The sequence below is a fragment of the Brachycentrus maculatus genome, unplaced genomic scaffold, assembly GCF_059751285.1.
Source record: "Brachycentrus maculatus isolate JH-2025_06_01 unplaced genomic scaffold, ASM5975128v1 h1tg000253l, whole genome shotgun sequence".
Classification (NCBI taxonomy): Eukaryota; Metazoa; Arthropoda; class Insecta; order Trichoptera; family Brachycentridae; genus Brachycentrus; species Brachycentrus maculatus.
Genome location: NW_028281004.1, coordinates 493,348 through 513,282, shown reverse-complemented (window position 1 = coordinate 513,282; position 19,935 = coordinate 493,348). Strand labels below are relative to the sequence as shown.

The window sequence follows — 19,935 nt, the reverse complement described above, 5'->3', positions numbered from 1 at the left end:
GTCGTCAGCCCCGTAAATGCTCAGACTTCCATATTCTTCTTCGTCTTTGATGAGATGTCAAAAATTATATGAAAGTAACTCCTATAATTGGAGATAATACTAATTTTGTGAACAAGTATTTGGACACGCTCAAAATGTGATAAAAAACATAGCTTAATTTATCACCGAGTGATCTATTTGTAATTGGTCTTATTTTACAGAGAGAGCAAAGACAATAATTTAATCATAAAGTAGAATTCACTGATATCAAACACACTTGACAGTGTTCTTATGAAGGACAAAACAATCGCATTTTTTTCTCAAATTGGGAAATACCCTTTTCGCTCACTCCTTTCAAGAACGTCATAAATCAAAAATTGACAATTTTTAAATGCATAGCTGAATTAAATTCGCATGTTTTTGGAAAACCCAGAAAATGTACTATATCCCAGCAAAAAAAGCATATTTTTAGCTCAAAATTTACCCGCTACAGGGCAGAAAGTGTTGTTTTTGCATTTTGAAGAAAAGGTATTGTTTAATTATTTTTTTAAAATATTTTAAATATTTTTCAAATGGAGAATAAACCTTCAGGTTTTACCTAAGAAGATCTGATGCACAGTAAAAAGTTCAATAAGTGGCTTGATATTAATTTTTAATACATTGTATTATATTGCTAAACTTTAAAAACGTTCTACTGAAAAATCAAGTTTTTTGATTTATGACGTTCTTGAAAGGAGTAAGCGACTTGACAGTGTTCTTATGAAGGACAAAACAATCGCATTTTTTTCTCAAATTGGGAAATCCCCTTTCGTGGTTAGGTTATCGAATTTCCGCTTTGAATCATTAATTGTTTTAGGATGGGCACTAAAATGTTAGATGCTACACGACACATTCAACTTACCGCAACAACTGGCCATAGCGACAATGAAAAGAAAGAAAAAACATGGAATGAGAAAAATATTTTTTAAATACAAGTATAAATAATAATTACACCGGCCAACAATTCACAACTTTTATTTTGTAACTGGCATGTAAATACCTGATCTTTATAAAATTTGCATAGCTGAATTAAAAAATGAAAGCAAAAAAAATGTAGCACGTCAGATTTTTTAGTCACGGATATTTTTAATTCTGATATTGACTGTCCGCCTCCGTAGTGTAATGGTCAGCACGCTCGGCTACCGTTCTGGAGGTCCCGGGTTCGATTCCCAAGGGGGGTAAAATAAATATAAGTGATTTTTTCACTGTCATATTTATTCAATATTATCCTGGACTGGTACCTGAGGCGGAGGGCTGATCACCTTTCCTTCGTATGTAAACCATCAAGATAACACTGCGTTTATATGATGCAGTGCCCTATGCACCATTGGGGTGCGGATAAGGGTTTTTTTATTATTATTATTATATATTGACTTAAATTTACGTTATTATTTATGTATAAATATATATAAACATATATTGCTATCGTATTCAATATTGATAAGTCAATACATTTTCACTGTTACTCCATAATAATCAAGATCTATCATAATAATCAACCACTTTTTTTGAATCCCTTAGGGCGGTGACTGACCGGAGCATTTTGTCGTAACATCGCTCGCAGCGAGCATCACCGAGCATCCGAAACTATGGATGGAGCGCTCGGCTCGCTGTACTGACTATACGAACGCTCGCATCGCAACGTGTTACGTTACGACCAAATGGCTCCGGTCAGTCACCATCCTTAGACCTTAGACTAAAACATGTCTAGATACCAATCACTATTACGGTTTCAACGTATGGAGTCCATACAAACAATAATATGACTGTAACAAAAGAATGGCTCCTAAAAATTGGAAGATCCCAGCTGGAGCAGCAAATAAAAGTTTGTGTGTGATTAATCTATGTGTCAGTGTTTTATAATTATATAATCCTATTTTCTAATCCTATTTTCTAATTTTATAATATTACTCCTTTAGATTTTACTTTTCTTTTAGTTCAACTCTCTATTTGCTTTCTTTTTATAATTATTATTTCATATTATTTCAGTCTTACCACTTTTATATTATCATTAAAATATATATAAAGCTGTATTATAAAAAGAATAAGCATACCCTGCCTACCTCAGAACAGGTATCTCCAAATACCTAGTGAGGATAGACAGTGTCCAATAAAAAAAAATAATAAATATATGTTTATATATAAATATGTATAACTTAAGTACAAAATTATATTAAATAATAAACGCTGTTCTGCAGCACTGAACCTGAACATCAAAACTTGACGTGATACAAGCTTGCCACCATTTAGACTTTGATTATAAACGATTTACTTGGTCCAAATCAGTCATCAAAATTTCAGTAACAAAATCATTGTTGGCCAGTGTTATATTAATGCGTTGTGGCCAAAGGGCCACAACACAAAAAAAACTATAGTATTCCAAACATGGTACCTGAATCGTCAACATTTTCATATTGGAAAAAGACACCTATGATTCTAGTGATAGAAATGTCCATTTCACTTAGAATCATGTGTGTCTTTTTCATATTTGAAATGTTGACGATTTAGATACCATTTTTGGAATACAGTTTTTTTTTTTGCGTTGTGGCCCTTTGGCATTTACCCAGCGATATATAAAATAAAATACCATAGGGATGTATCAATTTTTAATGATCTACAGTGATGAACAATCTTTCTTTGTGTGATTTTTCACGGTCATTCAGACGCTGACAATTTTTCTATATTCTTACGATGTTGATAAAGATATTGAAGATGCATATATCAATGAGTCAAGTGAAGATGCTGCTGCAAGTGATGTTCTGGGTGAAGGGGTGAAGGTAAAGATACGCCTGTAAACGAGCTTCCTGGTATAGAGACTAGAGGTGAACCCTCCTAAGATGTATTTGTAAATGACCCATGCAATAATGAGTGTAGATGCAGTTGCAAGTGACGTTCCTGGGTGAAGATATGAAGGTAGATATGTCTGTAAATGAGCTTCCTCATATGGAGACTGGAGATGAGTCTTCCTAAGAGGTATTTGCAAATGAACCGTGCGATGAGTGAAGATGCAGTTGCTAGTGACGTTCCCGGGTGAAAGTAAAGGCAAGTCTGTAAATGAGATTTTTGATATGGAGATTTGAGATGAGCATGACATTCCCGGGTGAAGGTAAAGACACGGCTGTAAATGAGATTTCAGAGACTTTATGGCATGAACTATGAGATAAAGAGTGTAGATGCGGGTGTAGATTGCGAGTGACGTTCCCGGGTGAAGGGGTGAAGGTATGCCTATAAATGACCTTCCCGATATAGAGACTGGAGATGGGCATGAACTATGTGATGAGTGTATGTAGACGGGGTCGCGAGTGACGGGGTGAAGGGTGACCCACCTGCAGATGGGCCTTCTGGGTGAAGGTGCGGTCGCAGAACTGGCAGGGGAAGGGGCGCTCGCCCGTGTGCATGCGCAGGTGCACGATGAGCGCCTTCTTCTGCGGGAAGCCCTTGAGGCAGAAGCGGCACTCGAAGGGCTTGTGGCCGCGGTGCACGTGCGCGTGGCGCGCGAGGTCGGGCGCGCGCGGGAAGGCCGCGAAGCACACGCCGCACTCGAAGGGCGCGCCCTCCGTGTGCAGGCGCAGGTGGTGCACTAGCTGGAACTTGCGGTCGTAGGCCTGCTCGCAGTGCGGGCACGGGTAGCGCTTGCGCACGTCGTGCAGTTTCATGTGGACCAGGAAGGAGTTGCGCGACGTGAAGCGGTTCGCGCACAGCCGGCAGCCGTAGAAGAACACCTCGCCCGGGTGCTTCGTGAGGAACTCCAGGTGGTACTCCACCAGCTGGAACAATTTATTTCAAATCTAACTGACTTGTAAACCTATTTATATTTAAACCTACAATCTCATTGAAGATTGTTCATATAACAGCCATTACAGCATCATCAGTGCTTACTATTTGTTATTTTATTTTATTTTTAAGACTTTAAGTTTCTTTATTAATGTATTTTTATATTAGATACTGTATATATCGCTCACTCCTTTCAAGAACGTCATAAATGAAAAAATTTGATTTTTCAGGAGAAGGTTTTTAAAGCTTAAAAATATAATACAATGTACTAAAAATAAATATGTTTTCGGAATGCCCTGAAAATGTACTATATCCCATCAAAAGAGGCATATTTTTAACTTAATATTTACCCGCTACACGGCAGAAAGGATTGTTTTTGCATTTTTAAGAAAGGGTATTGTTTAACTATTTTTTTAACTATACTAAAAAAATTAAATGGAGAAAAAACCTTCAGGTTTTATCTTGAAAGATCTGTTGCACAGTAAAAAGTTTAATAAGTCGCTTGATATTTATTTTTGATAAATTGTATAATATTTTTAAACCTTAAAAACGTTCTCCTGAAAAATCAAGTTTTTTGATTTGTGACATTCTTGAAAGGAGTGAGCGATATGTCACTTCTTATTTTTAGTATTATTGTGACAACAATTCACCTGTCATTTTATTTATTTCGTTAAATAACCTCACAAAATTGATAAACTAAGACACAGATAACCTATAAATATCCCGACATGTGCACATCGCCACAATAAATAGTCTGAAAAGAGCTCCAAGACAATGATACCAACATGAAATCTATACAAGCACTATTTCTGTTACATAGGCAACACATATTGCACTATGGTTTTAATTAGAAACCTGTAGGCACTTAGACAATTTATTTTAAATTTGTGGTTAGCAGCAGTAACCAGTTGTTCTGAAAGGGTTAAAAGGTATAACTGTCTGTATGCGGCAATTGGGAAAATTTAAGGTCACGATGCGGCCCGGGTGCAATTCGGGTTGGCCAGGCCTGCCCTACATAGCTAAGTTTTTAGAAGTTATGATACCGTGATGGCGGTCACATGGACAATCTTATCAGTTTCCAATGAAATTATTGGTTTTAAATATAAATACCGGCATAGCTATATGTCACCAACTATCCAAATAACGTCCCAACATATGTACGCATTTTCAAAGTGTACATTCTCAGAGAACACTATTACGGCCTATATATAATCAATCAAATGATTATCTGCAAAATTTCGATAAACTACATACAAATCTAACCTTTGGGACTTAATGCTTTTTTGTTAATTCTGTAACAATTTGGTTTAATGCTATTTTTTATTAATTTTTTTTTTTAAAAGAGAAATATTTATGTATACTATCGGGTATGCCAAATATTTGAAAGCAGTCAGGTTAAGAGTCGAAACAATCGGCGGGTGTGTATGAGGAGATACATGAACGTGGAAGAAGCGAGGAATGTTTGCAAAGACAGAATGGTGTGGCGTTCTATTCTCTCTGCCTACCCCTGCGGAGAAGCGACATGATGGTTAATTGATAGAAATCTATCTATGTTAGTTAGTTAGTTTTTTATTTGTGTTTTTATTATTCACACAAATATTTAGATTTCATACAATTTCTGTGAGCCTAAGCGGCTCATGATTAGAAGTAGGTATCAAATTGTGGTAGAGTGGGTTCGAACCGAGAAACTCTGACTTAAGAGTCCGCGACACTAACCACGGGACCACAACCCGACACATTTTTTTTTTTTATAACGACTAGTTTCGGAAGCTTAATAAAAGGTTTCCCTATTCCAACAAAGGTGGATCTTGTGAACTTACATGTACTGCGTCACGAGTTTGATCAATATATCTAGGAATTCCAAAATTTGAGTAGTGTGGTTGTCAATCATGGGTAGAATGGGTGAATGTTACACGTGTGTAAAGTGATCACTTAACCAAGCCTATGACGGTCGTATTAAATAAATATTTCAGTATAATATTTATTTAGTGTCACCCTGGACTGGCACCTGAAGCGGAAGGCTGATCACCTTTCCTTCGTGCATTTAATCATCGAGATAAGATGATTCTATATGATGCAGTGCCCTATGCACCATTGGATGCGGATAACGGTTAGAAGGGAAGGAATGATGGTCGTAAGCCCAGTAAATGTCTAGACTTCCATATTCTTCTTCATCTATGTTGAGAAGTCAAAATGCAAAAATGGATCATTGTCAGACGGGAGGAATATCTAATTTAACATACTCAACATATTAAGGATTGTATTAGACTCGTGAAGTGTTTATAACAGCCGATATAATCAATATTTTCATTCATCATTTTCTTTTGCAAAATTCGACTTCGTAAATACGTTGTTTTCGTAAGTTGGTAATGAATGACGTCACAGAAACTATCGAGTTATTTTATTATTGGCAACATTGCTAAATTATTGGCGGCTCTACTTGTCCGCTCTATGGTCCACCTCCCCTCCCCTCATATTTGTATAAGACAAATGGTAGTGTAGTGGTAAACAAACAATCCACACTACTACTATTACAGCTCTATAAACCATAGACAATAAACCATATGACGTCATAAAACGTTCGATGACGGAAATTCGAACTTATTCGGACTTATTCGAAAGCACGTTTTTCGTTTTATTAAAATATCTAAAGTTTAAGCCTTAATATCTCCCTTAGTTCTCTACAGATTTCAATAAGAATGTTATCGATAGTCTTGTGATATTTCATATTAATTTATTAGCCCGCCTCCTATTATGCCCGCCTCCGTAGTGTAATGGTCAGCACGCTCGGCTACCGTTCTGGAGGTCCCGGGTTCGATTCCCAGGGGGGGTCAAATAAACATAAGTGATTTTTTCACTGTAATATTTATTCAACATTACAGTGTTTTATTTTTTGTATGAGATGTATTATTTTTTGTATTTTATTTTTTGTATTAGATACTGTATATATGTATTATATGTATTACTTTAAAGGCTTCAGCCGTTCAATAAATAAATAAATAAATTACCCTGGACTGGTACCTGAAGCGTAGGGCTGATCACCTTTCCTTCATGTGTAAACGATCAAGATAACACTGCGCTTATATGAAGCAGTGCCCTATGCACCAATGGGGTGCGAATAAGGGTTTTAAAAAAAATTATTAGCATTAGCTAATAATAATATATGCTGGATGTGTTTGAAATGTGGTGCTGGAGGAGGATGCTGCGCATTCCTTGGACTGCAAGACGCACAAACGTCTCCATTCTCCGCGAACTGTCAGTGACAGAAAGACTCTCCACGACTTGCAGGAAAAGGATTCTGTCCTACTTTGGGCATATCGCCAGAAAGAACGAGAAGAGTCTTGAAAAACTGGTAGTAACAGGTACAGTTGAAGGCAAGCGGGCAAGAGGACGGTCTCCAACAAGATGGACAGACCAAATAAAGGAATTAACCGGATCCTCGCTAAACGCTGCCATCAAGTTGGCCCAGGACCGGGAAGAATGGAGAGGACTTGTGCACCAAGTGCCTGACATTCCAGAAGACCACGACGCTCAGCATTGAGCAAGAAGATGAAGAAGAAGAATAATAATAACCAACATCGTGACAAAAATCTATTAATGATAAATGTGTGTAAGGGTTAAAATTGTACCTGATGTAGTATGCGGGTCTGGCCATTTGATTTTAGCATAAGTTAATCTCATTGAATAATTCTAACCTTTGATCTGCAGGCCGTTTACAAAAAGTCAATTCGATTCTTAAACATGTCGCTCACTCCTTTCAAGAACGTCATAAATCAAAAATCGACAATTTTCAGTTGTGCATGTTTTCGGAATGCCCAAAAAACGTACTATATCCCAGCAAAAGATTCATATTTTTTAATTAATATTTACCCACTACAGGGCAGAAAGTGTTGTTTATGCATTTTGAAGAAAAGGTATTGTTTAATTATTTTTTTGAAATATACTAAATATTTTTAAAATGGAGAAATAACCTTCGGGTTTTACCTAAAAAGATCTGTTGCTCAGTGAAAAGTTCAATAAGTGGCTTGATATTTATTTTTAATACATTGCATTATATTTTTAAACTTTAAAAATGTTGTCCTGAAAAATCAAGTTTTTTGATTTATGACGTTCTTGAAAGGAGTGAACGATGTGTTTGCGTAAGTTTTTTGACTGATGATTACGCAAAAAAGTTACTTAATAGAATGCTTACTTTTGTATGAGAAAACGATTCATATTTAACCTTTTGATTGTCACAACCGCGTAAACACATCACACGTTTCCGTGCTCAATTTTTCAATATGTTTCCGGGCTATTTTTTCAGTTCAACTTCAGTTTAAAACATTTCAGAAGGGTATTTTATATTATTTTTTGACATCTCATCAAAGATGAAGAAGAATATGGAAGTCTGGGCATTTACGGGGCTGACGATCGTCATAGGCTGGTTTAAGTGATCACTTTACACACGTGTAACATTCACCAATTCTACCCATCATTGGTGTATGTTACACGTGTTTAAAGTGATCACTCAGACCAGCCTATAACGGTTTTCAGCCCTGTAAATGCCCAGGCTTCCATATTCTTCTTCATCTTTGATGAGATGTCCCAAAATAATATGAAAATAACTCCTGTAATTGGAGATAATTCAGATTTGTGAACAAGTCACTCACTCTTTTCAAGAACGTCATATATCAAAAATCGACAATTTTCAGCTGTGCATGTTTTCCCAGAAAATGCCCAGAAAATGTACTATATCCCAGCAAAAGCGGCATATTTTTAACTTAATATTTACCCGCTACAGGGCAGAAAGTGTTGTTTTTGCATTTTGAAGAAAAAGTATTGTTTAATTATTTTTTCAAATATACTTAATATTTTTCAAATGGAGAAAAAATATTCAGGTTTTACCTAAAAAGATCTGTTGCACAGTAAAAAGTTCAATAAGTGGCTTGATATGTATTTTCAATACATTTCATTATATTTTTAAACTTTAAAAACGATCTCCTGAAAAATCAAGTTTTTTGATATATGACGTTGTTGAAAGGAGTGTGCGAAGTATCTGGACACATTCAAAACGTTGTCAGAGTACTAACCTGATATCGATGACAGTGATCACTACTAATTCAGAAGTCAAATTTTGATTCTTGACTAAATGACGTTGAAATAGACACTAGCGCTGCTATATTGTGACTAACGGAATGCTTATTCACTTCTGAACATTCATAGTTTCCCGATACGTTCAAAGGGAAAATGCAACATAATCATTTTGTGTTTATTATACCTACCATTCTCGGTAAAGACATTTATTTATTATTAGAAAAGAGAAAGAAAGGAAAAATGCCGATGGCAACATTCCACGAAAAAAAAAACCAATAAGACACCAAAATGTATATTTAACATTGCTCATTTGCCGCAATAACATAACGGGAAAATAAACTCACGTAACCCTTTGGCTACCATGACTTTTGGGGTGACTATGCTAGAAATAAAAAGTCCGCCTCCATAGTGTAATGGTCAGCACTCTCGACCATCATTCTGGAGGTCCCGGGTTCGATTCCCAGGGGGGGGGGGCCAAATAAATATAAGTGATTTTTTCACTCTAATATTTATTCGATATCACCCTGGACTGGTATCTGAAGCGGAGGGCTGATCACCTTTCCTTCATGTGTTAACGATCAAGATAACACTGCGTTTATATGCAGTGCCCTATGCACCATTGGGGTGCGGATAAGGGTTTGAAGGTTTGATGCTAGAAATACCGTGATTTAACCCTTGATAACTAAACTATATTTGTAGACACATAGCAACTAAACATTCGTCAGGCGGACTACGCAATTAAAAACGTGAAAATTATCAAAAGTATTTATTAAAAATAGTAACTGGTTACATGACACTTAAGTTTGGTTTATTAGGAATGAATGTAAGAGACATTCAACAGTAAATTAGTATTCCGTAAACAAAGCCTGGCGGGTGCGGGGTGCAGGAAGGTAAGTGGACTTGACTTTTACGGAGGAGGGCGGTGTCACGTGGACAACTGTTTAGTTATCTAGGTTTAAACATAATAATTCAAAAGTTAAATGTGTTTGATAATTTCTTAGATAACAGTCATTGATGAGATAAGAATTCCGCTATCTACTTTTATTAATTCACTATATGATAATTCGGATTTTACTTATGTTCTATTTTACCTTTGCTTAACTAATGTTCAAACGGGTCATTTTTCTACGTAATATTTAAATCGTCACACTCCAAAGATATAACATATCGCTCACTCCTTTCAAGAACGTCATAAATCAAAAAACTTGATTTTTCAGGAGAACGTTTTTAAAGTTTAAAAATATAATACAACGGATTAAAAATAAATATCAAGCCACTTATTGAACTTTTTACTGTGCAACAGATCTTTTAAGGTAAAACCTGAAGGTTTTTTCCCCATTTGAAAAATGTTGAGTATATTAAAAAAAAAAAATTAAACAATACCTTTTCTTCAAAATGCAAAAACAACACTTTCTGCCCTGTAGCGGGTAAATATTAAGTTAAAAATATACTGTTTTAGCTGGGATATAGTACATTTTCTGGGCATTATGAAAACACGCTTAACTGAAAAATGACGATTTTTGATTTATGACGTTCTTGAAAGGAGTGAGCGATATAACAGATGAGATAAGAATTGCGCTATCTATTTTTATTAATTAAATACACCAAAATTATCAGGTTCTTACCTATGTTTAATATTATCTTAGCTAGCTTATGTTGAAACAGGTCACTTTTCTATGTAATATTTAAATTGTCACACTCAAAGATATAATGATATAAGATATAATGTCATTGATGAATAAGAATCTATTTTTATTAATTAAATATACCACAATTATCAGGTTTTTACTTATGTTTTATTTTATCTAAGCTTAACTAATGTTGAAACAGGTCACTCCACTGTGTAATATTTAAATTGTTACACTCCAAAGATATAACAGTCATTGATGAAACATGAACAGATGTATTTTGAATCAGGTTAATCGTATTACGCGTAACTTTCACATAATTTGTTATTTCAAATAGAGTTTCAGTTGGAAACCACATAAAATATACAGAATTAAAGTTGCAACTCTCAGAGAAAGTCCCAGAAACGGCATATCACTTCATCATACCTTTCTGTCAGGTAAATGTTGAAAATCTCAAAATCTAATAATACTCGGTTAACTAAATGAATTGTTGGGTAATATATCCAAAAAATAAAACACGGTTATTGGATTGAATTCTACTTTTATTTACATATATCGCTCACTCCTTTCAAGAACGTCATAAACTAAAAAATTGCAATTTTCAGTTGTGCGTGTTTTCCGAATGCCCAGAAAATGTACTATATTCCAGCAAGTGGCATATTTTTAACTTAATATTTACTCGCTACAGGGCAGAAAGTGTAGTTTTTGCATTTTGAAGAAAATGTACTGTTTAATTTTTTTTTTTTAAATATGCTAAATTTTTTTCAAATGGAGAAAAAAACCTTCAGGTTTTACCTAAAAAGATCTGTTGCACTGTAAAAAGTTCAATAAGTGACTTGATATTAATTTTTAATACATTTCATTATATTTTTAAACTTTAAAAACGATCTCCTGAAAAATCAAGTTTTTTTATATATGACGTTGTTGAAAGGAGTAAGCGATATATGATAAAATGTCACGCGTTACATCTTATGGTAACACGGTGTTTAATAATGTCTTAATAATACGAAATGCGTAACAAATCATATATGTAAATAAAAATAGAATTCATTCCATTAACGGTGTTTAATTTCAGATATATTACCCAACAATTCAATACGGGGTTCTACCAACTGTCTGCAGTTACAATAAATAACTTAATGAATGCTTTTATAATTGATTCGGCAGTCACTTTGTGGTAAAATCTACCCATTTTTAATTTAAAATTTACCTAGTACATACCACTATTTAAGTTTTACTAAGAAATAGTGGTATTTAAGTACTAAGTATAACCTAAATTAAAAAAATTATGAATGCTTGCTAACATAGAGATGAGATTAAGGTTCGTCAATACGGAAACAAGATCTAGAAGAAAATTATAATCAATCAAACCCTTATCCGCACCTTAATGGTGCATAGGGCACTGCACCACATATACGCAGTGTTATCTTGATCGTTACCATATGAAGGAAAGGTGATCAGCCCTTCGCTTCAGGTACCAGTCCAGGGTAATACTGAATAAATATTAGAGTGAAAAAAATCACTTATATTTATTTGACCCCCCCCCTGGGAATCGAACCCTGGACCTCCAGAACGGCAGCCGACCGTGCTCTATATTCTATATCCCAGCAAAAGCGGCATGTGTTTAACTCAATATTTACCTGCTACAGGGCAGAAAGTGTTGCATTTTGAAGAAAAGGTATTGTTTAATTATTTTTTTTTAATATACTAAATATTTTTCAAATGCCGAAAAAACATTTACCTAAAAAGTTCACTAAGTGGCTTGATATTTATTTTTAATACATTTTATTATAGGTATTCTTAAACTATTTTATGACATTGTTGAAAGGAGTGAGCGATATAATCAAAATGTAACTTTGTTTTAAAATCACTTTAAAGTGCTTTTAAAACAAAGTTACATTTTAATTATAAAATGAAAAATCACAAAGTGAGTGCTTCAAATATAAATTATAAGAATAGACAATTTTTTCACAAAAGTCAATCGTTATACATCAATAATAATTAACAACATTTGTGTCCAAATGCTTGTTCACAAAACCTGGATTATCTCCAATTACAGGAGTTATTTTCATATTATTTTTTGACATCTCATCAAAGATGAAGAAGAATATGGAAGTCTGGGCATTTACGGGGCTGACGACCGTCATCGGCTGGTTTTTAAATTATAAGCTTAAATAATAAAAATGAAAATGGTATTTTCTGGCGTTTCTCATGTGTGTGATTATAATCCAGGATTCGGACCTCACATACTAATAAAAGAGTTTCTGCTTAATAAAAAGCTTCTTTTCATCTCACCAATAGATGTCTCTAGTGAAGTTCTAGTGATTCAAGAACAAGGTTTCTAAATTGGTTCATATATATAGAACTTCCAAGAATTTGAGTAGTGTGGTTGTCAATAATGGGTAGAATTGGTGAATGTTACACGTGTGTAAAGTGATCACTTAAACCAGCCGATGACGGTCGTCAGCCCCGCAAATGCCCAGACTTCCATATTCTTCTTCATCTTTGATGAGATGTCAAAAAATAATAATAATTAACATTTAAAGTGCGTATTTGCCATCAGTACCAATAAAAATAATTACCTCAGGTGAAAAATCAACCTTCATCAATAAAAACACTATGGCGATCAAATTAATAGACCGATTCGCGAAGAAGACAATTATTAAAACTTGCTTACCGTGAAATTTACATTTGATGTTAAGAATTCTGTACAGATAATGTGTGAAACAAAGTAGACAAGATTATCTAGAACACTTGGGCACATATGTTTGGGATGAAAAGAGAATGCATTACTCGGTTGTTGGAAGCAGTATGGATAAATTCCATTTAAATTAATCTATGCAATTATGTTCGTATCTCAATTGAAATTTCTAAACAGATGGTTTCTGTTTATACAAGTGAACACACACCAATATACAGAGTACATAACAAATGGACTGTCACTCATAGAAGAAATACATTTTGGGTAGTCAAAAATTATATATTTTGTAAAACCTCTAATAGGTGTAATGTACCCATCATGATGTAGGAACAGTTTCACAATCTGCAAGTAGCAGAGTACATAAGTACTGGACTGTCACTCGTAGAAGAAATACATTTTGGGTAGTCAAAAATTATATATTTTGTAAAACCTCTAATAGGTGTAATGTACCCATCATGATGTAGGAACAGTTTCACAATCTACAAGTAGCAGAGTATATAAGTACTGGACTGTCACTCGTAGAAGTAATACATTTTGGGATAGTCAAAAATTATATATTTTGTAAAACCTCTAGTAGGTGTAATGTACCCACTATAGTTTTTTTTATATATATATTGAATGGCGTTGCATATAAAATTGAATGCTTTTGCCAATGTCAAGTTAAATAATTATATTTTATTAGTATTTGAGTTTTTGTCCGCCTCTGTAGTGTAATGGTCACCACGCTTGGCTACTGGAGGCCCCGTGTTCGATTCCCAAGGGGGGGTAAAATAAATATGACATTTCCAAAATGTCCTTATATACTAACAATAATTGCTATTATAAGGTCTAGGGGTATATATAATGGTGGCTATTTCAATGGGTTTCATAGAAATCCAAATTAGCATTTCCATGAAACCCATTGAAATAGCCACCAGTACCCATAGACCTAATAATAGCAATTATTGTTCGTAAATAAGGACATATTGTTAATAGTTTTAGTCAGTGTTTGATAATGTCCTAATAAGACAAAACGCGTCACATATTATCATATAATATGTATTTGTAAATAAAAGTAGAATTCAATCCAAGAACCGTGTTTAATTTCGGATATATTACCCAACAATTCAATATGGAATTCTACCAACTGTCTGCAGTTACAATAAACAAAATATTAGTCTATATCGATACTTCACTAGGCGTAGATATTATATCCAAAATATATTATTTCGAGAAATAAAAATACTTTGTGTTCTGATCCACTCACATTTTTATTAACCAACTAGTTTCGGCAACAACCTTTTGCCCTCTTCAGGGTTTCATTTATGACTAAACATACTAAACATATAAATTGAACCCTGAAGAGGGCAACAGGTTGTTGCCGAAACTAGTTGGTTAATAAAAATGTGAGTGGATCAGAACACAAAGTATTTTTATTTCTCGAAATAATATATCAATATGATCCACAAAGTTAATGCTTTCAATATTCTAATAATAAAACCCTTACCGCACCCCGATGGTGCATAGGGCACTGCTTCATATAAACGCAGTGTTATCTCGATCGTTTACACATGAAGGAAAGGTGATCAGCCCTCCACTTCAGGTACCAGTCCAGTGTAATATTGAATAAATATTAGAGTGAAAAAATCACTTATATTTATTAAACCCCCCTGGGAATCGAACCCGGGACCTCCAGAACGGTAGCCGAGCATGCTGACCATTACACTACGGAGGCGGACAAACCTACTTTATTCGGAGATGAATTTGTAAAACAAATATGAAAATCAAGTAAAGTCTATTTTTGGTTTCTCGTCGTTAATCTTGTTTACGTTTGATATCGTGAACTTTCCACAAGTTAGTTTTGTTTATCACATTTTATTTTCCGATGATAATAATTGTTGTGCATTTCAAACACCGTTATCTTCCTGTTTCCTAATTTAATAAACAAAAATTTTGTATGTTAACTTTTTAACATGGTGCACTAAAATCAGTTTTAGCAAATAAAAATCTATCAGCGGAAGCTAAACTGGCAGTACACAATGGAGTTCTGGTTCCGACCCTTATGTATGGAAGCGAAGCATGGAGTTGGCAAAAGAAGGATGAAAGCAGACTGAATGCAGTCGAAATGCGATCGCTCAGACGAATGTGTGGCAAAACGATGTTTGATAGATGTTCGAAGGATGAAATAAGGAAAGAATGTAAGGCTGAGATAAGCATTATCGATAAAATTAAGAAAGGTGTGTTGAGATGGTTTGGACATGTGGAGCGTATGAGTGAAGAAAGAACGGTTAATCAAATTTATGGGGCGAATGTAGTCGGAAAAAGAAGCAGAGGACGACCGAGGAAAACTTGGCACAATCAGGTATGTCAAATACTTGAAAGCGGCCGGGTCAGGAGTCGTAATAATCGCCGGGTATGTATGAAGAGATGCATGAATGTAGAAGAGGCAAAGAATGTTTGCAAAGAAAGTGTGGTGTGGCGTTCGATTCTCTCTGCCTACCCCTGCGGGGAAGCGGCGTGTTAACTTTTAAATACACTTTTGAGACTACAAAAGAGACGATTCATTTTCAATATAACGAAATATTTATGTAATAATTTTTAAATCAAACACAGATTTTTTGAGTCTACCAAGTTGTATTTAATTTTTTTTAAAAACACACACATAAAAATTAATATTGCGACAGTTGTTTCGCCTAGTTATGGCATTTTCAAACTAATGTGAAGATTAAATGGACTGACGGTCCTTATATAATTCTTATTAATAATTTATGGGAGACAACAATAGTTAAATACTGCACATGTTACAACTATTACTTAAGTACCTAGAATTGTACAGCCATATAAGGACCGTCAGTCCATTTGATCTTTACAACAGCGAGTGTTTTTGCCTAGAATTTTCACTCATGAATTACATGAAATTATAGTAACTTTAAACATAAAGAGTAAATCCACTCACGAGTGGGCATAGGCTATGAAACTTATAAAGTTGAAGCCTGAGTAGGGACATGATAAGCGGTGTTGCATAAGTAGAAGCTAGATTTCAGAGTCACTTGGACGTTAGGTAATTCAAAAAAAAAAAATCTTCACATTCGTTTGAAAATACCAAAACTAGGCGAAACAATTGTCACAATATTAATTTTTATGTGTTTTTTTAATAAAATACAACTTAGTAGACTAAAAAAATCTGTGTTTGATTTAAAAATTATTACATAAATTAAAATGGAGTTCTACAAATTAAACGCCAAATCAATAAATAACGAAATATATATGAGTTTTATTTTGATTTTAACACACAAAGGACGGAAATAGTATTTCTACCCGTTCGGTCAATTGATGCTTAAGTACGGGAAGGGTATTTTTACCTTCTGCGCCGGCCTCATTTAAATGTCAGAAAAGAAGGAATTATTTCATGGTTTTATATAAATATTATGACAACATTTTGAGTGTGTCCAAATACTTGTTAAAAAATCTGAATTATCTCCAATTATAGGAGTTATTTTAAATTAACTGGTAAAATTATAAGCTAAAATAATAAAAATGAAAATGATATTTTCTGGCGTTTCTCATGTATGTGATTAAGATCCAGGATTCGGACCTCACATACTAATATAAGAGCTTCTGCTTCGTAAAAATCTTCTTTACATCTCCCCAATAGATGTCTCTAGTGAAGTTCTAGTGATTCAAGAACAAGGTTTCTAAATTGGTTTATATATACAGAACTTCCAAGAATTTGAGTAGTGTGGTTGTCAATAATGGGTAGAATTGGTGAATGTTACATGTGTGTAATGTGATCACTTAAACCCGCCTATGATGGTCGTCAGCCCCTTTAATGCCCAGACTTCCATATTCTTCTTCATCTTTGATGAGATGTCAAAAAATAATATGATAAACATTATGTACCAATCTCTTTGTTAAGGTCTTAACTATATGTAGATAATTATCAAATCCCGTCGCCAGCCCTCCGCAGGTGTAAAAAAACTCGTCCTTAGTGTTTCAAGTTTTACTTAATAAATAAATACCACTATTTCTTAAAATCTATTATGTTTTGATGCATTGCGATGATTTCGTGTGACAGGTAAAGACAAGCTTTTTGAAAATACAGCTCTTTCAATAGCAGCGCCATCTGTTGAACTTAACAGCAACAAACGCGATGCCAAGCATTGTTCAAGGCGGACAGCGTGTTTCTCGATGCTGCCAAAATATTGCGTGCCCACAAGCATTGTGATATAAAGCATATTAGAAATGTGTGCTTTCTCCTTTCTTTCTTTTCCATTTTATCAAAATGAGCCACAGCTACCAGATAGTTATTAGATAAATTTAATAAAAAAGAACAAATATTGACATAAGGAAAGGGTTCACTAAGGTTAATTAAAATGTAAAATTAAAACCGTATATAATAAAAGTTTTTTTTTAATTCAATCTTTTATGATACTTGCATATAATGTAATCTAAACATGTTTTTTTTGTCTGGCTCCATAGTAAAGTAGTTAGCTCATTGGGCTTCTATGCTAGAGGTCTTAGGTTCAAAACCCGGGTTCAATATAAATATAACTTCAACTTCAATATAAATATAAGTGACTCTGAAATCTAGCTACGGCTTATGCAACACCGCTTGTCATGACCCTACTCAGGCTTCAACTTTTTAAGTTTCATAGCCTATGCCTACTCGTGAGTGGATTTACTCTTTATGTTTAAAGTTACTATAATTTCATGTAATTCATGAGTGAAAATTCTAGGCAAAAACACTCGCTAATATAAATATAACTATTTTTCACTCTTATAATTCATGTCACTCTGCATGTAATCGACGATCAAGATAACATTGTGTCAATACAATGCCGTGCCCTATGCACTTTTGAATGGGGATGAGGCTTAGGGGACGAATAATTAAAACAATGAAATTTGATTGTCAACATAATTTAAAATCATTTTTTTAAACAAATGTTTAAATAATGAGACTATCTGCCTCCATGGTGCAATGGTTAGTGTGTTTAGCTGCCGTGCTAGAGGTCCCGGGTTCGATTTCCAGAAGGGGATGAAAATAAATATCAGTGATGTTACACTTAAATATTTTTTTAATGTTACTCTGGACTGGTCCCTGAAGCGCAGGAGTGATCACCTTGCCTTCATGTAAGTAACATTAGAGATAAACTGCGTCAATATGATGCAGTGCCCTATGCACCATTGGGTGCGGATAAAAGTTAGAAAAAGAAGAGAAAATAATGAGAAATTTGGATTTTCTTATCTGGGAAAATTTATTATAAATTATTGTTGAAATAACATATCATTACTTTTCTATTTGAACATCTATTACAAATTAATTATTCCTACTTAAATACTGATAAATGTTACAAACAATAAGTTTTTTTTATCTACTAAAATATACTTTAGAGATAAAGGTTGAACTGTGTTAGATATGAGATCATACAATACTCGCTTTTGGAAAGTTATACTCATTCTCTTCAGCCATCTTTCTTAATTACACGAATAATGGCATAATTAAAACCATATCAAGAAACAGTTAGGTACTGTGGGAAGGTACCCACTAGAAATTAAATTCAATAAAATAACTAGGCAGCTTATTATTTAATCAAAGATTAAGGAAAAAAACAAATTTACATTTTATTTAGGTAGGTACTTATTGTCGTTTTAAGGAATGTAGATAAATTTCGATTACGAAAGCTGGTTAGGTACTGTAGAAAATTAACAAAAGTGGGTATTAGTTCCAAAATCAAATTCTACTTTTGTTTTAAGGTGTGTGTAATGTGGCAATTTTCGTAATTTCTCTTTGCACGTCAGATTTTTTTTATGATTATTTTGTCTGGGGAAGGTGGGTGTATAATTAAAAAAATAATATAGATAGATTACCGTTTTTACTTTTACAACAGGATGGTTTGGAGACGTGTGTGTGTCGCTGTCGCCATCAGCTGTTTCATTTTCGGTCGCTGCACTCTCTCCGACACTTTCAAAATCGAATTGATCCGAACTTTGGTCCTCCTTGCCTATATCAGAACTCCCTAAAACGCTGCCATATTTGCTGACATCCGTGCTATCATCTGTCATCATTTCTTTACCATCTTCCGCAGTAACACACGCGACAAATTGATCATTTGAAAGATCGCACCAATGCACGGCACTCGCGATTAAATTATATTAAATAATAATAAAACTAAAAAAATTGCAACACGTCCGTTTTCCGATCGAAAAAACTTTTGATTTACGCCATCGTCCAACGCATCAAGGGAGATGCTTCCGTCAACTTTTACATTCTTTCGATAAAAAGATGAATCCGTATGAAAGTGGCACACAAATTACATCTTTCGAATTAGAATAGATTACAACTCGATCGCGGCCGAACATACTTCGAAACCTCTAAAAGTGTACGTACGAGTCTAATAACGGATTATAAAAATACAACTAGATCAGGTATTCATTCGTATAAGATATTTACCCACGTAATTAGAACATTAGTAACATTTTTGTTTGTAGGCACTACTTGACCTCAAAACTTTCGTAAGTTATCTGAGACGTTTCACCGAGCAGTGGGATTAGAACATTACACATTAGACGAGCGCAAATTACGGCGGAAGATTCACGAAAGTCGAGACGTTCCCGCGGCACATATGACCGTCATTTTTTAACAATTTTCACGCACACGAGACGGCTCCGGACGCGCCATAACAGAAGAAAAACTAAATACTTGTGTTTTGTTGAAAAGAGATAGCATTCGTCATCTCTTGTTGACATCAGTTGACAGCTCAT

The 19,935-nt window shown here is 34.5% G+C and overlaps 1 protein-coding gene across 2 annotated transcripts in view; it reads right to left on the bottom strand.

Moving 5' to 3' along the window:
- LOC148306110 (uncharacterized) overlaps window positions 1–19,935 on the bottom strand; it is a 28,738-nt gene extending 8,803 nt beyond the window's left edge. Inside the window, exons 1-2 of one of the 2 annotated variants that reach the window (XM_088265614.1) lie at window positions 19,051–19,935; window positions 3,345–3,785 (exon numbers count right to left, since the gene is read on the bottom strand). In XM_088265614.1, coding sequence (XP_088121740.1) covers window positions 3,345–3,785; window positions 19,051–19,239 — 630 coding nt within the window. In that variant the 5' untranslated portion in view covers window positions 19,240–19,935. Of the gene's footprint in view, window positions 1–3,344; window positions 3,786–19,041 lie in introns of both variants that reach the window. The other variant, XM_088265613.1, reaches the window with a different exon arrangement.